This window comes from Cyanistes caeruleus, chromosome 7, assembly GCF_971803275.1.
Source record: "Cyanistes caeruleus chromosome 7, bCyaCae1.hap1.1, whole genome shotgun sequence".
NCBI classification, from domain to species: domain Eukaryota; kingdom Metazoa; phylum Chordata; class Aves; order Passeriformes; family Paridae; genus Cyanistes; species Cyanistes caeruleus.
Genome location: NC_141707.1, coordinates 5,529,828 through 5,552,607, shown reverse-complemented (window position 1 = coordinate 5,552,607; position 22,780 = coordinate 5,529,828). Strand labels below are relative to the sequence as shown.

At 49.8% G+C, this 22,780-nt stretch overlaps 1 protein-coding gene across 2 annotated transcripts; it reads right to left on the bottom strand.

Moving 5' to 3' along the window:
- Positions 1-5,861: 5,861 nt before the first annotated feature.
- On the bottom strand, positions 5,862-13,488 carry LOC147652145 (maestro heat-like repeat-containing protein family member 6). Of its 2 annotated transcripts, none has more exons than XM_086897603.1 (16): positions 11,173-13,488; positions 10,791-10,855; positions 10,521-10,673; positions 10,243-10,353; positions 10,018-10,166; positions 9,613-9,760; positions 9,219-9,406; positions 8,999-9,136; positions 8,591-8,705; positions 8,281-8,418; positions 7,872-8,048; positions 7,584-7,739; positions 7,331-7,432; positions 6,902-7,004; positions 6,561-6,621; positions 5,862-6,249 (listed from the first exon to the last, which is right to left on the bottom strand). In XM_086897603.1, the coding sequence occupies exons 1-15, from the start codon at positions 11,288-11,290 to the stop codon at positions 6,563-6,565; spliced, it is 1,920 nt and encodes a 639-aa protein (XP_086753729.1). In that variant the 5' UTR covers positions 11,291-13,488; the 3' UTR covers positions 5,862-6,249; positions 6,561-6,562. The 2 variants fall into 2 exon arrangements, with proteins under 2 accessions (XP_086753729.1, XP_086753730.1); XM_086897604.1 differs by having other exon boundaries at positions 10,243-10,350; positions 11,173-11,496.
- Between the last annotated feature and the right edge of the window lie 9,292 nt (positions 13,489-22,780).

Below are 22,780 nucleotides of genomic sequence, written 5' to 3'. Positions count from 1 at the left end.
CATAGAATCCTGCTTGAACAGTCACAGAGCTACATCTATTTTTACATTATGTTTGTAATTTTAATATTTTTTAAGTTTTCCAGAGCCTGCTGACTGTTTTCAATGTTTTCTCTCTATCCCCAATGCACATTCTCAAGAAATTGTGCTTTCACATCCTTTTGCATTTATTAAAGTTACCTGCAGTGACCAGTCAATCAAAGCCCTGGGAAAACTTTAAACTTCAGGTTGAACCCAGACAAAATATTTGTCTCCCACAACTGAAGCCATGAATTGCCAAGTACTGTCCCTAGTACACCTGTAGGTGTGCTGATGCCATTTCAAAGGGGTTGCCAATGAAAACAAATTTTAATATTTTTGTAGTTTCCACATTGGAATTAAAATCCCTGACTTGAAAAATCACATGTCAAAATTTTTAGGACTCTTACAAACCAAAGCTGTCATTTTCACCCTGCATTTTAGAGTCTCTGAACAGTCACACAAGGTTTTAGTTCTACACTAGTTTAGACACTACAGAAAAAGTCCTTGGTGTTCGGCTATAACTTTACATCAGCATATATTCCTGATGATTATTTTAGGCAGGAGCAGCAAACTCAAGAATGAGCCAAACAGGCTGTTCCTGTGTTCTCATGTCCTGAGTCTCTCTCTCTCTCCGTGTCACGATGGCACCAAGGCCGCTGCCTTGGGACACCGGAGTGTGGAAGGCGAGCCCGCCCTCAAGCACAGCCATTCAAGTCAGCCACGGGCACAGGCTGCAGCTGAAGCTGCCAAGCGTTGCTGTGAGGCTGGCAAGTCAAGAGAAAGCCATTGTGGCCAATTCTGCTGAGGCCTTTTGCCAAACCAAAGGCAGCTGTGCCCACAGCCTCCCTCTGTCTGGCAGCCGGCTGCTGCGGACGCCTCAGTTCGCAGGTGCCGATGCTGGGGCTGCTGCTGTTCCTGTGCACACTCTGCTGCTGTTTCTGTGGGCTCCAGAGCCGCTTGGGCAGCAGCCACTGGGCAGCCCTGCTGGAGGAGACACCGCCGCCCTCCCCATGGTGGCAGCAGCTCTGCGGGCCCCGAGCTCTGTGTCAGGGGGGCCTCGGTCACAGCAGCGTGGCCTGGGCAGTCGCGAGGGCCCGGCCTGGCCGCCAGCCCTGCCTCTGCCCACTGCCCCTTATGGCAGGCACCCAGTGGCCGTGGCCTGGCAGCACCCCCTGCCCTCCATGTCCCCAGCCAGCCCAGGCTGAGCACACCTCGGGCTGACCCCACCCTCCTGGAGGTGTACTGTCCCAGCCCCAAGGGCTTCTGCTGCAGGCCTGGCAGACATTTTGGGGAAGCGCCAGAACAGCCGGGTGTCAGGAACCAGGCGGCTGCCCGGGGGCTGCTTATGGCCTCTGACACCCAGTTCCTCAGGTCTTCCCACCACCCCGGCCCCTCAGGGGCCTCCTGTCCCCTTGGAGTCTTTTGACACCCACTCCCTCACACATCCCCCTTGTGCCTTCCCACGGCCTTGTCCCGTCAGGGCCTCCACAGCCCCTCATCCCTTCATGGCCTCCCAGCACCCTGTTTCCTCAGGGTCTCCCCCAGCGTGGCCCGCCATCAGCGCCGCAGCCCCACAGGAGCTCCAGAGGAGCTGCATCAAGAGGCACCTGGGAGCCCTCAGCAGCCCAGCCAGCACCACACTGGCACGAGGACACAGATGGCGCTTCCTGGCTGGGACAGAGCTTGTGCCTTCAGCAGAACCACCAAAGGCCAAGGGGTTTCTGGCCATTTTCCCTGCACCACTGCACACCCTGGCAGGTTACTGAGCACGAGCACCCTTTTCCCTCTCTTCTCTGGTATCCTGGAGAACTTGGGCAGCAAAAGAAAGCTCTTGGGAGTCTGTATATTTAGAACCTATCCTATATTTACATAGTAAACAAAAACAAAAGTAAGGAAAGAACAATTTTGCAGAAAAATAAAATCCTGGCTGGCTCAGGTGGCCCCAGCAGACAAAGCCTCCCAGATCAGCTCTCAGCAGAGCTCCAGCAGCGCATCCAGTCAAGGCCTGAGAGATGAGACCGTGTCCTCTATGCCATGTGGAGCTGATCTTGCAGGTTTCCAAAGATGGAGTACTGAGTGTGTGCCATAACTTCAAGGGTTGGAAGAGAGGAACAGAGCTGTTAGCATTCAGGAACACACATAATCACGGAATGATTATATGAAGGTGCTTTATTGAAGAGCTCTGGGTGTCAGGGGTACACATACCCAGAGCTGACCCGACTTGGGTTTGAAATTAACATGTTTTATACTCTATCATTATATAACTTACATCTTAATTATTAAACTTCCATTGTTCTATTGCATGCATTGTTTTTACCCAGGCATGGATTTCTTGTGATTCTCCCCAGCCTCCTAACATTGTTCCTCTTGTTCTATAAACAGTAATTATTTCCAATCACATCTAACAATTTATCATCTACTGACTACACACGTGCAGTTTGACATGATCTTTAGCCTAACATTTCCCAGGGCCTACTTTTCCCAGGGCTTGCCAAGCCTACCTTTCTTTATAAGTCCCTGAATTTTCTAAGCTTTTAAAACCTTTTACTATCACAGGTATTAGAACCTTATTCAACCCTGAAAATGTTGCTCCTGTATCTCTTAGAAATCCCACTTCTTTTTCTTTATTCCCTCGATTGGGAGCTATAACCAGAGGGTCACCTGGGGTAGGGCACTCCGGTCCTCTTCAGTCTTCTTTTACATGAGCAACCTCCCCCTTTCCTTTCTGATCATCTCACCTCTGCTCATCTCCTTTTCTTACTTCTGGACACTCATTTTTCCAGTGTCCAAATCTCTTGCAAAATGCACATTGATCCCTTCCCAGTTGGGGTGGTCCTCATTTTGGTGGACCTCGCTGACATTTTTCTTTCTCCCCCTCCTTCACTACTGCCACCAATTTTCTCATCCCCTGTTTATATCCTTCTTCTCAATTGCTAAAGACCCTCCAGGCTTCATCCACCAGGGTTTCCAGATTCTGGCTCTCTGGGACTCCGATCTTCTGGAGCTTCCACCTGATGTCTTCTGTGGATTGTCCTAAAAACAAATTTATTAGCTACTGCATTCCTTCACTCCATCCTGGCTCCAGGCTGGTATGTTTCCACATTGCATCGCGCAGTTGATCTAAAAATTCAGAAGGTGTTTGAGAAGGACTTTGTTTAATAGCATATAGAGCTGATTAATTTATAGTTCTGGGAATTGCTCTTTCCAGCCCTTTTACTGTTAATTTCTGATATCTTTGTAACTGTCTTAGTCCCCCTTGTTCATTGGGATTCCAGCCAGGATCTTGAAGGGGAAATACATCCTTAACATCCTCCTGTGTTGTCCTACAATCATCCTCAGCTAGGTCTTTAGCTACCTTTAAAACCATCCAGTCTATATAGTGGCCACCATTGTGTACAGAACTTAACAAGCTCCCTCTTGCTTTCTGCATCAGCATATCCCACTAGTTCTTTCCAATGTGTTAAAAGCCATCCCAAAGGACTACTCCTAGGAATTCCTTTACTCTCATTTGCTCCCATCCTGGAAGTTCTTTTTCTCACAATGTTTTTTTATCCCAACTTTGGAGTTTCACTTCGTAATATTCAGGTACCCAATTATCTTGGGCACACTCAACCCCAAGAATGTCAATTAGTTTCTTTAGGGTCCCCAAAATTCCATTCTCTAATAACTCAAATATCTCACTGCTGCCATGGGTTACTTTACCAGTTCCTAGTAAGATTTTTATCGCTATCTGGGTGGCTTTATTTTCTTTATTCTATTTTGTGTTACAAAGGAAACAGAGTCCCCACTTGGGGATCCTCCACCTAAATACCTTTCAGAGCCAAGGCTCTTGACAGACTACACAGCAAAACACAATCCAAGGGTTACAATCACAACCTTTCTTTAAAAAGAGAAATTCTTTCTCCATGGCTCTCCAAGGCCCCTGATTCCTAGGCATGTAAGCTTAATTAAGAAACGGTAACAGTCAGCAGTTTAACTCCCGTCACTAGATGGTGGCATCTCCTCAAAAATGCTTATCACAACCCAACCACGGGGAGACGGGGAGATTTTATTAACAGGGTTTCATACAATCAAACACACACCCCAATCACCCTGTCCTTTTCTAGCTGCTTGCAGTCGCCCAGAGCGAATCCACAGATTGGGATTCCCCACTCGCCCTGTGCTGATAGCACGTCTCAAACACGCACTTCCTCTGGCCTTTCAGGGCACGCACACACACGCAATTTATGTCTCATGCTACGCACATTACTGGCTCTGCCACTCAAGCCTCTCCTGGTTCCAAGCCTCTCCCATTTCAGAATGTTACAAATGAAATTCAGCCTCATTTTATCAATAAGGATTTTATTGAAAAATCTGTAAAATCGAATTATGGAAACAACCACAATCACTGTCAGCGTCGAACCCGGGATCGGCAATGGGTGAACTCTGAATCAGCCTGTGCCACACTGATTCCCACAAGTTCACAACTTGTCTTTGGGAGAGCGGTGTTTTATACAGGTTTTTTCAGCTTGAGGCTATGCAGTTTCAGTTTCTTTCTTTTTCTTGTGTTGTTACATATTCCTATTTCTGCTGCTGGACTGCTGATGAGTTTTCTGAGAAGGAGATGATGTTTGAGTGGTTTTTCAGGAAGAAGGCTTTGAGATGTAGAATCGTGGAGAGCTTTTTTTTTTAGTCTGTGTAGTTTTTTTTGGGAAACCGACACAGAGATGTATGGTCCTGGAGAATCACATCAGGTCGGTATCAGGCGTTAATCACCAGGTCCTTAGAGCACTTATTTTGCTTGGGTTGGCCCAGCTCTTTTCAGTGTTATCTTAATTGCTGGGTTGTTCTCTTGCAAATTCCTGGATTTCCAGCAGCTGCTTTTGCAATCTTAAGCTGCTTGTGGTTTTTGTTTTACATAAAACATGCTTTTATACTTGATTTTCTATGTGTACAATAAAACACAAATTATCCCAACATATATTACACAACCATACGCTCCACTGCCCAAACCCTGTCCCTCTTCTCTTACCCACACTCAAACATGTGTCCATTTTTCACTCACACGTGCTCCAAACACCATGGGATTTTGTGCTCTGGGCATCCCATCCTCATTGCCAAGAACATCATGGGTGCTGGAAGATGCCCGTGCACAAAATTGCAAAGCAACTCTTATTTTATTAGTTGCTATTGCAAATAATACTTACCAACCCCTGGATTGCTGAAAAGCCACTGGGCAGCGGCAGGAGATGGAGCATGGTGTTCCAATGGGAGGGGCAGGCAGGCCATGCACCTTCAGGACATGCCCTGCATCAAAAGGCGTGCATTTTGTCCTTCTTGCCTCTCCTCTGCAGAACCAAGCCTCCTATCTTCTCCCCTGGAGTGGAATTTTCCCAGTCACCATGTCATCTCACCCTTGGCCAGTACATGAGGTAAGGTCACCATGCCAATAACAGCCTCATTATTACTGTTCCTCTTTCACAGGTTAACTTCCCATCAATTGATCAATCCATTGTTCCTCTTAAGGGTCAAATTCCCAGCAGTTAACCCATAAGGTTTCCTTCAAAGTCTGTTCTTCGCCATCCTGTTGACGTGCACAACAGAGGACAGAACACGGCAGGGCCTTAGACACAACTTTGGTCCCTGACACACCCAGGCTCCTTGTCCCACTACTGGCCTTCAGTAACACCTTGAACTCCACAATGCTGTGGAGCCGGGCCTTCAGCACAGGGACCTTTCCAGCCTGATCTGCGCTCCTTCCTCTGCGTCTCTGCACAAAACACGGTGCAGGAGAGAACGGCAGGAGGGGCCTGTGTGTCACAGTGCTCTGGATTTGTGTCCCTTCAACTCCAGACAGATGCAGGTTAAGTGAAAAAGGCAAACTGTTTATTAATGCAAGGTGAAGCAAAGGGATGAGCTGGAAAGGGAAAGAAGGGGATGGGCATGGACTGAGGGCTGGAGGTAAGGAGCTGTCAAAAGGGAGGAAGAATAGAGGGAAAAAAGGGGATGGGCACAGTCTGAGGGCTGGAGGGAGCTATCTACAGGCTGGGAGAGGGCTGAAGCCCCGTGAAAATCCCACAGGCTCAGCTGTGCCAGTTGTCAGCTGTGCCTGGATCTCCAGTGGCACTGGGAGGTGGTGTCCTCTTCAGTGTCTCCTGCTGCTGTTCTTGGGACACTTGTTCACTGGCAAACCGAGCTTGGATATTCAGGTTGCTGTGGGATGGAGTGGTGTCTTTGTCGGGGCTTCAGTGGCTGGAAGAGAGAGGACAAGAGGCACGGTCAGGGCATGCATCTGCAGGGATCCTAGGAGACATTCCTGCCAAGGACATTCCACCTGGCTCTTGCAATGGCCACAAGAGAGAACCAGACAACAGGATCAGCCAGAAGGTGCTGGCCACAACTCCCACCCCTGTCCCTGAAATCTCTCTGCTCTCTGCCCACACCGCCCTCACCCAGACAGGGAACGAAGCACTCTGCAGCTGGGCCAGGGATTGCAGCTCCCATCCCAGGCATTGCAACTGCTCCCTGCCAGCCCCCAGTGCCAGCCCGCTGCTCTCACTCACCCTCACTGAGGGTCTGCAGCTCTTCCTTGTGCGCCCTTGTGCATGAACATCCTGGCCATCCCTGGGAACACAGAGCCTGTCAGGGCCCTGGCAGCACAGCTCCCTGCCAGCGGCGCTGCCACCCCTGGGGCCACACGGCCTCCCGCCCCGGCAGGGCTCAGCCCCAGCCCTTGCCGCATCCTGACTCAGCCCAAGGGCACGGCTGCCAGAGGCCGGCAGCAGCCCCGAGGGCAGCCGGGGCTCCATGGCGCCGGGCCCGGGTGCCGCTGCCGGGACAGCAGCAGCCGGGGCCGGGGCCGAGCTGCGGCGGAGTGGGGAGCCAGCCCGGGCCCGTGGCTCACCGATGAAGCTGACGGCCGCCTCTCGCAGGGACTCCTGTGGGCTGTCAAGATACGGCAGTGCCCGGCTCAGGTGCTCGGCCGCTCGGCTCTCGTCCTGTGCCAGCTGCAGAGAACGGCAGGAGGGAAGGGTCGGTGCGGGCTCTGCCCCTCGGCCGGGCGCTGCCTGCAGCCAGCCCCGGCCTCCCGTGCCCGCCCAGCCCTGAGGCACCGGGCAGCAGCCCCACTGGGCTGGGGCTCCATCGGCACCCGGCTCAGGGCCACAGGAGCCTGAAGAGGAACCCGTGTGTCCCAGGGAAGGGAGCAGCGTGTGGGGCACAGGCTGGCTCCCATGGGTGCAGCACTGGGCCACAGCTGCCAGCCCCACACACTGAGCCCCGGGGACAGGGAGCTTCTCCAGGCTGAGGCTGGGGTTTCCAGGCCGTCCTTTACCACACATTCGGTGATCTTCGACAGATCCTCTGTTGGCAGCACACACAGGAGCTCTGTGTTCTTTAAGAAGGTGGCAGCACAGTGCAGCGTTTCCCGGGAGGCCTGGAGAGATGCAGAGATGCCATTGCTGCCCAGGGCACAGGAGTTGCATCCCTGTGCCAAGGCCAGGAGGAGGCCGCAGCCTGGGAGGCAGCAGGGCAGGAGGCAGCCCAGCCGCCTCCCAGTGGTCCACCAGCATCACACAAAAGCTCACATCGGCCACGCGCTGGTTGTCGTCGTGGCAGTGCAAAATGAGCGGGAGCAGGCTCTGCTTCACAATTCCCTCCATTGCATTTTTTCCCTCTTCCAGTACCAGGTTCATCGTATTGCGGAAGAGGTGAATGGAGAGCACCTGCACGTGGCTTTTGTCCTGGAGGAAGGAAGGAGGAAAAGATCTCAGCGCCAACTTCTCCAGCCCACCTGGGCAAAGGCCTGAAAATCCACAGGCCCAAAGTTTGTGTGGGCAGTAGCCAGTGCCCGTGGCCGGGGCACAGAGCCTTACATGGTCAAAGAGGAGCACAAGTGGCTCAGCAAGCTTGGGGGCAGCAGTCCTTGATACATGAAGACTTTTTCTCTTCAGCACATTCGTGAGCACAGACAGAGACATGCCGACCACTTCTCCGTCTGCGTCACTCAGCAGCTGCAGGAAGCTTTGACACAGGCGGCGTATAGGTGTGGCCTGTGTGGAACACAAGGCTGTGCTAGGAAGCCCTGAACGGCTGCAGCACCAAGACTGCCCTGGCACTGCAACCCCACCCGGCTGCTGCCGGGCCCAGAGGCCAAAGGCCTGTCCCAAAGCACTGAGGCCGGTGAGGCAGGAGAGCTGGGAGCAGCTGCCTCAGCTCCTGAAGCCCAGCCAGCCCAAGGGGCTGCTTTGCCCAGCACAGCTTCAGCTGCTGCCCTGTTCTCACCATCGAGGGTTCCTGGCTGAGCACCACGAGGCCTCTGAGCGCCAGGCGACGCCTCTGCCTGCACTCGCTCTGCAGGTGCTTTGATGTGATCTCAAGGACACAGTACCCACAGTCACTCAAGTTCAGGCAATCCAGGACCTGAAAGGCACAGGGCAGTGACAGCGGAGCCGGCTGGCAGGAGCCTGGAACTGCACAGGGCTGGGCCCAGGCAGCAGCACAGGGCGCGGGCACCATCCCAGGCAGCTGTGGCTATGCAAGGGGACAGGGCTGGCAGGCAGCTCAGCGAGGTAGTGCTGGCCATGGGGCTCACCTCCACAAGGAATGCCAGGGAGCACAGATCCCAAGGTGCCTCCTCCCTGATGAGCCTCCGGACAAATTGGTGTGCCACATGGTAACACAAGGGCGTCAAGTCACGGCGCATCACCCTGGAAGGGGGGAAATGGCACCAAGACACAGAGGTGGGGGGTGGGGGGAGGCCAAACCTCTCCCAGGGATGACTCATGGAGATCTGGCCTTTCCCCAGCATCCCTGGGGGGGACCATGGGTGTTTTGGGACCATGGGGCTCCTTCTGGGCTAACCCTCCTCTCAGACTTCTCTAGTCTGCTCAGCCATCCCTCAATGGCAAAGCCCTCTGCCCAAAACCACAGGGACTGTGGTAGGGCACCCTGGGGGGCACAGGGCACACATTTCAGAGGCAGTGGCGAGAAGGGGTCTCACCTGGCCAACAGACCCACGGCATAGTGCTGGGTGTCAGCATGGAGCAGCGTTTCCCAGCCACACTTGCGCTCCATGGCCATCAACTCGTTGTCATAGTGCAGAAAGCAGAGCAGAGCCTTCATGGCCTGCACTGCAAAGCTGTGTGCAGAGCAAAGGCCAGGTCACATTGGGTGCACTGGTGTCAGCCACAAGGGCATGGGAAGGACAGGAGGACTGGCACCTGTTGGGTTCTCCGGGAAGGCGGTGTTGCTCCTGGCATTCTCTCCAGAAGTTATCAACTTCTGCTGGCATCAGCTGTGTGGTGGTGAAAACGTGCAACAGCAGAGCCGCAAAGAGAGAGTCGGAATAATGCATCATGGCCTCATGGCTCTGAGGCACTTGCATAATCACCCAGAGCACCAGAGTTGCCTGCAAAAGAATCACACCAAGACAGCGCTCAGTGCTAAGGCGTCCATGGGGCAGAGCCCGAGGGGAGATGCACGGGGAGCAGCGAGCCCGGTGCCCCCTGAGCTTGCCCCTAGCCCAGGTTTCAGCCCAGCCTGAGGCAAGGAGAGGATGAAGAGCTGCTGGAGAAGCAACCTGGGTGACAGGCAAGGCCAGTTCCAGAAACTCACAGCCAGAGCAAAAACGTCCTTGTTGTCCTCATCAGAGGTGCAGATGCTGCAAAGGGGCCAGTTCTCCATCACATGGAGCAGAGTTGGCAGCACCTTCTCCATTGCTGGTCCTGATGAGGCTATGGCTTGCCACATCATGGCAGCAGCTCTGTGGGATCAGAGCTCTGTGTCAGGGGTGTCTCAGTCACAGAGCCATGCCCTGTGTAGCTGTGGGGTCCCAGGTGACAGAGCCCCAGTGCCCTGAGGGGCAGGGAGGGAGCACTGGCAGCAGCCTCAGGAAACAGAGGGGCCCGAGGCTCCTGGGCCTCTCTGCCTGTTGGGCAGAGCCCATTGGACAGGCTGTGCAGGGCGATGGGCCCTAAAGGCCGCTGAGCCCTGAGCTCTCAAGGCACGTGGGCCCCATACCTGTCACACGATGGGGCACAGCGCAGGAGGGTCAGTACCACATCGTCCGGGTGTTCTTCAGCCAGCTTCACCATGTTAGTTGGCAGCCTGGCATCCACCGTAACGGAGCACATTAGATGCTGGTGGATGCTCCGTACAATAGCTGGCACCTAGAGTAGGAATGGGGAAGACTTGGAGCGCTGTCCAAGGCAGCAACTTCCCCAGCTTCTCCCAAGAAGTGCTTACCATCCCATCACACTCTGCTGGCCTCAAAGGCTGAGGGGGCCCTGTGGATGTGGCTTGAAGGGGCACAGGATCCTGGGAGACCTCCAGTTCCGGCCCCTGGCTGGCTACCTGCTGGTCAGAAGGAACAGTCCCCTTTCAAAAAAGTCCATATTAGGTGCATGACTCATGGTGGGAGGGGGCACAGTGTCAGTATTTGTGATGCCCTGAGTCTCTCTGGGGTTTGGAATGGCCATGTCCTCAATCAGTACCACATCAGAGTTTGCCCTGTCATCACTCACCACAGCGTCCGAGTCTTGTGAGGGCGCAGCTGAATCTGGGCTGACATCAGGCTCTGCCTGGAGCTCGGTCAGCCCGGACTCAGGCTCAGCTGTGCCCTCAGTTCCTATGGGGCTGATCTTTCTATGCCGACTTGGCAGGAACTGGCGGAACCTCTGTGCAGAATGAAGAAAGGACAGGGAAGAGAGGCATGTTCCATGGAGTGCTGCAAGTGCAGAGCTGGCCTGAGCAGTGACAGCAGGCCCAGCCCAGGTGGGGATGCCTGCAGGTACCTTCAGCGTTTTGCGGAAGCGGCCCTGGGCAGGCTCCTGCTCTTGTCTCTTGTCCATGGCTGCATCTGGAAAAGAGCAGCCAGAGCTGAGGGACTGCGGGAGAGGCCGGAGAACACAGCCCAGCCTTGCACTCCCCAGGCAGGGACAGCCCTGGGGTGGCTCAGGGGATGGAGCACGGTCACTGTCGGGGGTCAGCCCCAGCCCTTCTTCTGTCCTGTCCTTGGGCATGTCCACATGGGATGGGATGGGATGGGATGGGATGGGATGGGATGGGATGGGATGGGATGGGATGGGATGGGATGGGATGGGATGGGATGGGACGGGACGGTGCAGGGCCCAGCTGGCTGCAGCTTCAGCCCTGCGGCCCAGCTCTGCCACTCACCATCCTGCCCTTGCTGGAACTGCTCCGGCTCTTCAGGGTGTTCTGCTGGGGCAGCTCCACGGTCTGTGCTTCTATTCCGTTGGAACACCCTGAATAGCCTGAAGAATCTGCCCGCCATGACAAAATCGGGCCTTGGGAGCACCTTCTAAACAGATGTTATCGGGAAGCTCCGGCTCACCAATTCCCACAGTTTGCTCACAATGTGAGCTGTAGGAATTACGCCTTGGAAAAGCTCCGGGTCAGGCACTAACGAGTGGGCTGTGTGGGGGCTCCTCACAGCACCGCTCTGGCGTGTCCTGTCCCGTCGCATGCACCAGGCATACTGGTGTGGTCTTGTCACCGCCAGCTCTTGTCCATTGCACCGTTCCATTCCACGGTTACCAGGCTGCACCGTGTCACTAACGGCCCTTGCACGCCCTGCCACCTTCCTGGTTCTGCCCCATCCCCCCAGCGTGGCCTATGTTGGAAGGAATCCCTTGCCCAAAGTGTCTAAGACAGGATCTTTAGGAACACCTCAAACCATCAGCAAACACTGCCCTGCTCTGCAGGCTCAGGGCAGCAGAAGGAGCCCCCAGGGCTGCCGACGCAGGCGCAGCAGGAAGGGCACGGGGCCTTGCACAGAATCTGTACAGGGGCCTGGCAGCACTGAAATCAGCAGGTGTGGCAGAGTCCCCACCGAGGCAGACCTGCCACCCCAGCCAAGCCCTGGCAGTGCTGGTGCCCTTCTCCTGCCCCAGAGACCTGTGCCCCTGGGGGGTTTCTGTGCCAGAGGGCCAAAGCCAAAGCCCACATGCATTGCGGGCTGGGCTCCTTCCTGTAGGGGTCTTGGCAGGAGCTCCTGGAGCTATTGCTGGCCACTCTTGCTATCTGTCAGATGATGTTGCTCCTTCCTGGAATGATGTTTTTCATGGAAGAGGTTTGCAGTAGCACAAATGTTCAAGGCCCCAGTTGCTGTGTGTCTGTCTGTGTTACAGCTGATGCAAGTCAAACATTTCCTCCAGACATAGAATCCTGCTTGAACAGTCACAGAGCTACATCTATTTTTACATTATGTTTGTAATTTTAATATTTTTTAAGTTTTCCAGAGCCTGCTGACTGTTTTCAATGTTTTCTCTCTATCCCCAATGCACATTCTCAAGAAATTGTGCTTTCACATCCTTTTGCATTTATTAAAGTTACCTGCAGTGACCAGTCAATCAAAGCCCTGGGAAAACTTTAAACTTCAGGTTGAACCCAGACAAAATATTTGTCTCCCACAACTGAAGCCATGAATTGCCAAGTACTGTCCCTAGTACACCTGTAGGTGTGCTGATGCCATTTCAAAGGGGTTGCCAATGAAAACAAATTTTAATATTTTTGTAGTTTCCACATTGGAATTAAAATCCCTGACTTGAAAAATCACATGTCAAAATTTTTAGGACTCTTACAAACCAAAGCTGTCATTTTCACCCTGCATTTTAGAGTCTCTGAACAGTCACACAAGGTTTTAGTTCTACACTAGTTTAGACACTACAGAAAAAGTCCTTGGTGTTCGGCTATAACTTTACATCAGCATATATTCCTGATGATTATTTTAGGCAGGAGCAGCAAACTCAAGAATGAGCCAAACAGGCTGTTCCTGTGTTCTCATGTCCTGAGTCTCTCTCTCTCTCCGTGTCACGATGGCACCAAGGCCGCTGCCTTGGGACACCGGAGTGTGGAAGGCGAGCCCGCCCTCAAGCACAGCCATTCAAGTCAGCCACGGGCACAGGCTGCAGCTGAAGCTGCCAAGCGTTGCTGTGAGGCTGGCAAGTCAAGAGAAAGCCATTGTGGCCAATTCTGCTGAGGCCTTTTGCCAAACCAAAGGCAGCTGTGCCCACAGCCTCCCTCTGTCTGGCAGCCGGCTGCTGCGGACGCCTCAGTTCGCAGGTGCCGACGCTGGGGCTGCTGCTGTTCCTGTGCACACTCTGCTGCTGTTTCTGTGGGCTCCAGAGCCGCTTGGGCAGCAGCCACTGGGCAGCCCTGCTGGAGGAGACACCGCCGCCCTCCCCATGGTGGCAGCAGCTCTGCGGGCCCCGAGCTCTGTGTCAGGGGGGCCTCGGTCACAGCAGCGTGGCCTGGGCAGTCGCGAGGGCCCGGCCTGGCCGCCAGCCCTGCCTCTGCCCACTGCCCCTTATGGCAGGCACCCAGTGGCCGTGGCCTGGCAGCACCCCCTGCCCTCCATGTCCCCAGCCAGCCCAGGCTGAGCACACCTCGGGCTGACCCCACCCTCCTGGAGGTGTACTGTCCCAGCCCCAAGGGCTTCTGCTGCAGGCCTGGCAGACATTTTGGGGAAGCGCCAGAACAGCCGGGTGTCAGGAACCAGGCGGCTGCCCGGGGGCTGCTTATGGCCTCTGACACCCAGTTCCTCAGCTCTTCCCACCACCCCGGCCCCTCAGGGGCCTCCTGTCCCCTTGGAGTCTTTTGACACCCACTCCCTCACACATCCCCCTTGTGCCTTCCCACGGCCTTGTCCCGTCAGGGCCTCCACAGCCCCTCATCCCTTCATGGCCTCCCAGCACCCTGTTCCCTCAGGGTCTCCCCCAGCGTGGCCCGCCAGCAGCGCCGCAGCCCCACAGGAGCTCCAGAGGAGCTGCATCAAGAGGCACCTGGGAGCCCTCAGCAGCCCAGCCAGCACCACACGGGCACGAGGACACAGATGGCGCTTCCTGGCTGGGACAGAGCTTGTGCCTTCAGCAGAACCACCAAAGGCCAAGGGGTTTCTGGCCATTTTCCCTGCACCACTGCACACCCTGGCAGGTTACTGAGCACGAGCACCCTTTTCCCTCTCTTCTCTGGTATCCTGGAGAACTTGGGCAGCAAAAGAAAGCTCTTGGGAGTCTGTATATTTAGAACCTATCCTATATTTACATAGTAAACAAAAACAAAAGTAAGGAAAGAACAATTTTGCAGAAAAATAAAATCCTGGCTGGCTCAGGTGGCCCCAGCAGACAAAGCCTCCCAGATCAGCTCTCAGCAGAGCTCCAGCAGCGCATCCAGTCAAGGCCTGAGAGATGAGACCGTGTCCTCTATGCCATGTGGAGCTGATCTTGCAGGTTTCCAAAGATGGAATACTGAGTTCTCTCTACTGCCTGGAGGATATAAAATTTTTGAATTGCCAGGCTTCTGATGGCGGGGCTGATGTTGTGTGCCATAACTTCAAGGGTTGGAAGAGAGGAACAGAGCTGTTAGCATTCAGGAACACACATAATCACGGAATGATTATATGAAGGTGCTTTATTGAAGAGCTCTGGGTGTCAGGGGTACACATACCCAAAGCTGACCCGACTTGGTTTTGAAATTAACATGTTTTATACTCTATCATTATATAACTTACATCTTAATTATAAAACTTCCATTGTTCTATTGCATGCATTGTTTTTACCCAGGCATGGATTTCTTGTGATTCTCCCCAGCCTCCTAACATTGTTCCTCTTGTTCTATAAACAATAATTATTTCGAATCACATGTAACAATTTATCATCTACTGACTACACACGTGCAGTTTGACATGATCTTTAGCCTAACATTTCCCAGGGCCTACTTTTCCCAGGGCTTGCCAAGCCTACCTTTCTTTATAAGTCCCTGAATTTTCTAAGCTTTTAAAACCTTTTACTATCACAGGTATTAGAACCTTATTCAACCCTGAAAATGTTGTTCCTGTATCTCTTAGAAATCCCACTTCTTTTTCTTTATTCCCTCGATTGGGAGCTATAACCAGAGGGTCACCTGGGGTAGGGCACTCCGGTCCTCTTCAGTCTTCTTTTACATGAGCAACCTCCCCCTTTCCTTTCCGATCATCTTTTCTCTGCTCATCTCCTTTTCTTACTTCTGGACACTGATTTTTCCAGTGTCCAAATCTCTTGCAAAATGCACATTGATCCCTTCCCAGGTGGGGTGGTCCTCGTTTTGGTGGACCTTGCTGACATTTTTCTTTCTCCCCCTCCTTCACTAATGCCACCAATTTTCTCATCCCCTGTTTATATCCTTCTTCTCAATTGCTAAAGACCCTCCAGGCTTCATCCACCAGGGTTTCCAGATTCTGGCTCTCTGGGACTCCGATCTTCTGGAGCTTCCTCCTGATGTCTTCTGTGGATTGTCCTAAAAACAAATTTATTAGCTACTGCATTCCTTCACTCCATCCTGGCTCCAGGCTGGTATGTTTCCACATTGCATCGCGCAGTTGATCTAAAAATTCAGAAGGTGTTTGAGAAGGACTTTGTTTAATAGCATATAGAGCTGATTAATTTATAGTTCTGGGAATTGCTCTTTCCAGCCCTTTTACTGTTAATTTCTGATATCTTTGTAACTGTCTTAGTCCCCCTTGTTCACTGGGATTCCAGCCAGGATCTTGAAGGGGAAATACATCCTTAACATCCTCCTGTGTTGTCCTACAATCATCCTCAGCTAGCTCTTTAGCTACCTTTAAAACCATCCAGTCTATATAGTGGCCACCATTGTGTACAGAATTTAACAAGCTCCCTCTTGCTTTCTGCATCAGCATATCCCACTAGTTCTTTCCAATGTGTTAAAAGCCATCCCAAAGGACTACTCCTAGGAATTCTTTTACTCTCATTTGCTCCCATCCTGGAAGTTCTTTTTCTCACAATGTTTTTTTATCCCAACTTTGGAGTTTCACTTCGTAATATTCAGGTACCCAATTATCTTGGGCACACTCAACCCTAAGAATGTCAATTAGTTTCTTTAGGGTCCCCAAAATTCCATTCTCTAATAACTCAAATATCTCACTGCTGCCATGGGTTACTTTACCAGTTCCTAGTAAGATTTTTATCGCTATCTGGGTGGCTTTATTTTCTTTATTCTCTTTTGTGTTACAAAGGAAACAGAGTCCCCACTTGGGGATCCTCCACCTAAATACCTTTCAGAGCCAAGGCTCTTGACAGACTACACAGCAAAACACAATCCAAGGGTTACAATCACAACCTTTCTTTGAAAAGAGAAATTCTTTCTCCATGGCTCTCCAAGGCCCCTGATTCCTAGGCATGTAAGCTTAATTAAGAAACGGTAACAGTCAGCAGTTTAACTCCCGTCAGTAGATGGTGGCATCTCCTCAAAAATGCTTATCACAACCCAACCACGGGGAGACGGGGAGATTTTATTAAAGGGGTTTCATACAATCAAACACACACCCCAATCACCCTGTCCTTTTCTAGCTGCTTGCAGTCGCCCAGAGCGAAACCACAGATTGGGATTCCCCACTCGCCCTGTGCTGATAGCACGTCTCAAACACGCACTTCCTCTGGCCTTACAGGGCACGCACACACACGCAATTTATGTCTCATGCTACGCACATTACTGGCTCTGCCACTCAAGCCTCTCCTGGTTCCAAGCCTCTCCCATTTCAGAATGTTACAAATGAAATTCAGCCTCATTTTATCAATAAGGATTTTATTGAAAAATCTGTAAAATCGAATTATGGAAACAACCACAATCACTGTCAGCGTCGAACCCGGGATCGGCAATGGGTGAACTCTGAATCAGCCTCTGCCACACTGATTCCCACAAGTTCACAACTTGTCTTTGGGAGAGCTGTGTTTTATACAGGTTTTTTCAGCTTGAGACTATGCAGTTTCAGTTACTTTCTTTTTCTTTTTTTTGTTTTTGTGTTGTTAGATATTCATATTTCTGCTGCTGGACTGCTGATGAGTTTTCTGAGAAGGAGATGAAGTTTGAGTGGTTTATCGGGAAGCAGGCTTTGAGATGTAGAATCGTGGTGAAGTTTTTTTTTTTAGTCTGTGTAGTTTTTTTATGGAAACCGACATTGAGATGCATGGTCCGAGAAAATCAGATCAAGTCAGCATCAAGCGTCAATCACCAAGTCAGTAGAGCACTTATCTTGCTTGAGTGGACCCTCCTCTACCCGATGTTACCTTAATTGCTGAGTCATTTTCTTGCAAATTCCTGGTTTTCCAGCAGCTGCTTTTTCAATCTCAAGTTGCTTCTGTTTTTCACAGAAAACCTGTTTGTATACTTCATTTTCTATGTGTACAATAAAACGCAAATTATACTAACACATATTACAAGAACAACCAGCCCAACAGCGCACCGGCTGCTGCAAATCACCTCTGCTGAGCCTCTCTCAGCTTGTGACACAAATCACTCTGCCCAGCCCCCCTCGGCCCTCGCCTAGCCACACAAATCCCCAGCAGCTAATACCGCTTCCTGCTACCTTTGTCACTCCACACTTTCAGCATAAATTCCTGGGACCCAAAATCAACCTTTACAGCTCTCACCAGGACCTTTCTTGTCCCTGAACCTGTGACCAAAACCACAAACTGCGACCTACCAGGCCGCTTTTTAATCACAAATCTAACAAAATGGGAGCCTCCATGGCTCCCAAAACACAGCAAACCAGCAATCCTGTTGTTACCACATTTTCACCTCAAGACACAAACTATTAACTCCCAGTGCGCTCCTGGCACTGCTTAAAACACAAACCACCGGCAGCTTACGCTGCTCCTCCTGCTCAAAACTTAAGAGCACACAGTCTTAGGACAAATTTTTCTGTGGAAACATACAAACAAAACCACAAATACATTTGTTGCACGTAAGGATTAATTTTAATTTAGGCTTTAGCTTTTCTAATATCTTAAATTCTTCAAAGTTTATGTTTCAGCCTGAGAGAAGAACAAATTTCAGAGGACTGGGAGCACCTTTTGGAATGGCTGCAGGTAAAAAGACGGCACCCAGGTGCCAAAGATTTTTACAAAGAAGCTCTTGCCGACAGCTGGCCTGTCACCAAGGAAATGTGTAAAACTTGCATATCAGCCTGCAAGCAATGTCACAGATGACTGCAAAGCCATCCTTGAGAAGATGACCTATGCACTTAAGAAAGGGTAAAGGCTTATGGGATGCGTGGCAGGTGGATTATATTTGTCCCTTGAAGAAGTCAGGTGGTAAACACTTTGTGCTGGTAGGAGTGGAGATTATCCAAGCCCAAGCTTTGAAAAGAACTACAGGAGATAATACTGTCAAAGCATTGCAAGGGTGGTTTGGAATTTTCCCAAAACCACAAGAAATTAAATCTGATAACGGGTCCCACTTCACTGCCAAAATTGTACAGGATTGGGCAAATGGTGAAAGAATAAAATGGACTTTTCACACCCCTTACTGCCCTCAAGATAACGGGATTGTAGAAAGAACCAATGGTTTCCTGAAGTGGCTCCTTAAACCACAGGAGGGAAGTTGGGCTCTTTGGCTAAGGGAAGCTGTAAAAAATGTAAATGACAGATGGGGATTAAACAGGTGTCCCAAAATCACTGCCTTTTGTCCAAAAGCCCCAAGCATAATTCCCACTCTATGAGGACCAAGTGACCCAAAGGATCCAGCACACTACCCTGGACAACCTGCCCTGGTGGACCTTCCTAGTGTAGGGCAAGTACCACTAGTACTAAAAACCTCTCCAAATAAATATGCATGGGTGCCCTCCGACACTCTGGGAAAAAAGCATTGGATCAACACATGCTGGGTAATTCCATCATTTTAAGTTTCTGCCTTTTGGGGGCAGACTCTGTTGTGTTCACTTTCCACAGAAGAACACCGAGGGCCATGAAGACCAGATAAACCATGATAATACTAGTATTAAATAGTAAGTACTTACTATGGTAAGATACTTGTCTGCATCTTACCACAACACCATGGCCAAAACTCGGCTGAGTGGCCGTGGTCTGAAGCTACCATCAGGTACACCTGATGTGTTCTAGGATCCTACCCCAGAAGCCGTCACCCAAACCTAGTGACCGTAGTACTACACGACTCTTGAGGTACATACCGTCAAAATGACTGGGGTTGGGACCGAAAAGATTGGCCCAGAGTGATAACTGGAACAATTGGTGAAGAAATTAAGGTAGGATGCAGAAAAATGGAAAAGTCTCCTTATGAGAAAGCTTCCACCGTTGCAATCGTTGGAAATTTTCTAGAATCAGATGTGACAAGCAATTTGCACCCAACATCATGGCAAAACTCTGCGCCACAGCAGTGTGGTCATGGAACAAATAATTCCCCCTCATACCGTGTTGTCATCAGAAAAATATTAGTTACTATACCCTGGACCCCTGTACCAACAAGGTGGAAATTACAAAGCTTTGTAAAAACCAATCTACTGACTGTTGGTATCATTTCACTTGAACCAAATCAACCTCTGTAACATGTAATTGGCAAAATGACCTGACACATCAGTCAGGTCTGAAAGGTCTAATTCATAGACTCAAAATCAATGCAGTGGCACTGAGTGCAGTAATCACATACCATGGTGTAAGCACCCCCCAGTGCTGGATGACAAACATAATGTTTTCCCTCCCTTTATGGGAATGCAAGGTGATGATGTGACAATAACCTGAAAATTAATTGCTGAGTCCTCATTGAACCTGTATACAGTTATGGCACGGGGCCTCATGGCCATGTTCTGTTTTGTGAAATTCAAAATCAGAATTGTTGGCTAAAGCTGACTGACGTACAATTTTCCCATCAAATCGTGTGTGGGAAAAACAATACCAAATACTGGGGAGAACTTGATGTCAATGTTGTAACACCTACACCTACCACAACCCAACCTCTGGTTATACTGAACCCGAGAAATTTTGAAATCGGGCCATGTATAATCAGAAAAACTGGCCAACAACAAATATTGTTTAATCCAGCGTGGTCTCTTAACCAAGTCAAATTGCTAATGCAAAACAATGTCTCAGAAGTTCAGCCAGCTTGTTCACCTTTTTTGCAAACTTCTTTTGAGAGGTGGACACCTGGTTGTGAAAGCGTAATCCTTCTAAGAAACGAATGACAAGATCATAACCTGTGCTGTGGGAACAGGACTGGGAAATTTGAATAGTATTGATTCAGAAGTGCAGATGAACAAATTGGCTACCACAAGTGGGGATGTAACCAAATTACAGCAACCACTGCAGTCATCCTTATCGGCTTTGGGAACCCAACAGTGGTTACTATCAAACATATTACCAAATTGGGAAAAGGTAAATGTAAATGATCACAAATTGATAATTGATGCACTCGGTGCCACACAAAATAACATCTCTTTGTCGCTTCTTAGCTGCATTCAGGCTCAATTGTGGATGCAGTCAGTTACTGCCTCAATTGTAAGAGAAGGCAAAGAAGGCACTTTTCCTGCTGAAAGTCAACAAATAATTTGGGACAATGCCACTGATTTGGAAAAAGAATTCCAATCCTGGTGGAACCTAGTAAATTTTACCTGTGACCCCAGCACAAACACAGCCACAGCCTTTGTACTGACTATACGGAATGCTTCAGCGCTTTCAATATTCCCTGTCATTGCATTAGGGCTGAATCATGATGGAGCTGCTCTCTATCCTTTGGAGCACAAGGAATGGGCTCATCAAATTGGTGAGAAGTGGCAAACTGTTGGTTTGGAAACTTCATTAATAATTAATTCACTGTTAATTTGGAAACTGCATTTTCCGGGAACAACAAACGTTTATCTGTGAAAGTAATGCAACCAGAGCTCAAGATATTTGTTTGGACATGGAACAAAATATCTGCAACTCTGAAATCCATCGTACCGAGACTTCTGAAACTACTTGTGCATATAGGACGTGGATGTGCATGTTTGAGAACTGCTTGTGATAGTGTACTTCTAGAAATCTTAGTAGTGAATACAAAAAAATCATTCAAATTTTTGTGTTTGTAATTTTACTAAGATTGCAGGAGGTGATTTTTCTTATATAGTCCCAGTTATTTCTTACCACCTTTTACAGTCCATTTACACACTGATGCACCATTTATTGCCTACCTCTATTGGGATGAACCTCACTCAGGTAAAGCAACTGTTGCTTCAGCAGGATTTAATTGAAATTTTGGAAAAGTAAAAATAGGAAATTGTCCCTCATGATAAAGAAATTGCCTGAAATTGTTTATTTGGGTTTTATTTGATTAATTGAAATTACTTATTCTTTGTAATAAGAAGATGAATGTTTATTTTAATTGAAAATTGATTCTTTACTTTTGTCTTTCCCTTTTTCTTGCCCTTATCTTTTTCCTACTTTTCTTTTTCTGTCTGATTTTCTGTCTCTGTTTTCCAGGGTACTCTACCAGCCTTTGAGGAGACATGAAGACTTTGTAACAACACTACAAAGGAGCCCTCTTGACGCTGATCGTGAGTCACGGGGTGGTGTAAGAGACGGTCTGAAGTTTCCCTCATTTGCCTCACGAGCATGGCAAGAACAGAGACCGAGACCCTGAGGAGCCCAGGGGACTTTGTGCAGGGGTTCTGGCCTGGTTGAGGTGGATGCTTGCTAAGCCATTGTTTGAAGGGGTGCTCGACCTACAGCACAAGAGTGATTGTTTGCAGGTGTTTGCTGTGCTGCCACGGTACACTGCCTTCGTTCCTGCTGCTGAGCAGGGACTTGTGAGGAGCGGGGCCTGTTCAGTACCTCACACCTGCTTCCCACAGCAACGGGTCACACCACAATAGCCTATACATCTCCCCACCTTTTGGCCAACTGCCCTCACCTTGGAACTTGAGACTCTAAAGGTGACTTTTCTAAGTTGCTTTTGGAGAGAGAGTTCCCAACGGAAGAAGACACTGGCGACCCCATCTTGTCCATTGGTAGCGATACCTCCCCCCCGTATTCTCTCTTTACTTTGCCTCTTTATTCCTCTCTCTCTCTCTCTTTCTCTCCTTCTCATCTATTGCATAACCCATGATGCTGGCACTAAAATAAAGATGCATTATTGCTGTTTTGATTTAAACTGAAATCCCTTGGTGTCCTTTTTGCATTCTGAGATCAAACGAACCTCTCACGACACCCACCTGTGTGAGCAGGTTGTGACACATGTATACTTCAATGTGTGCACAAATGATGAATCAGACGATTTCTAGCATCTGTGTTGTTCATCAGGCCAGGGGAGATGTTAGGAAGGATGAGAATTTAACAGAAAACTTTCACAGATATGAATGCTTACAGAAGGTTCTATAGAAATGAAAGCAAGCATGGATATATAAAAAGACATTTGTAGGGCCACTTATTGCTGCAACCACCGAGAGAACAAAGGTTTAGTCAAGCTGGAAGGTTTAGAACAGAGGTTTAGTCAGTTAGAAGGAGGTTTTATGGCTGAAGTCCAACAGCTTTAAGTGGCCTTCAAACAAAGCATGTTTTCTACCAAGTGAAAAAGCATAGGCAGACAGAATGACGTTTTTTACCAAAGCAAAAAGAATTTTCCACTGCAAAACAACTTTCAGAGTTTACCATCTAATTACTAACTCAAATGATTAGGTAGTCACTAACATATATGGTAATTTCAGCAGTTTTGATAGGATATATGTACATGTAAAGGTATTGTGTATGATGCTGATTGGTTGTTATGCAATGATACACACAGCAAAAGAAAGAGATATAATGCACTGTAAGCAGAACTAAGTGGGCTTCAGGACACAGGGCTTGCCTGTAGCCAGCAGCTGTAGGCTGACCCACGACCCCCTGCTGTAATCTAGTCGATAGAATAAACAGCATTCTAAAGAAGAGCCATCTGAAGTCCCCATCTCTCTGCTGGCTCTAACAGTTCTGCCCTCTTCCTGATCCTGTGCAGGGATGGAGCA

Coding starts and splice junctions, on each gene's coding strand:
- LOC147652145 (XM_086897603.1), bottom strand. CDS start 11,290: ATGGCGGGCAGATTCTTCAGGCTATTCAGGGTGTTCCAACGGAATAGA. Junction 9,407..9,612: donor AGGACGTTTTTGCTCTGGCT/GTGAGTTTCTGG, acceptor ATTCTTTTGCAG/GCAACTCTGGTGCTCTGGGT. Junction 7,740..7,871: donor TTGTGCTCCTCTTTGACCAT/GTAAGGCTCTGT, acceptor TCCTTCCTCCAG/GACAAAAGCCACGTGCAGGT.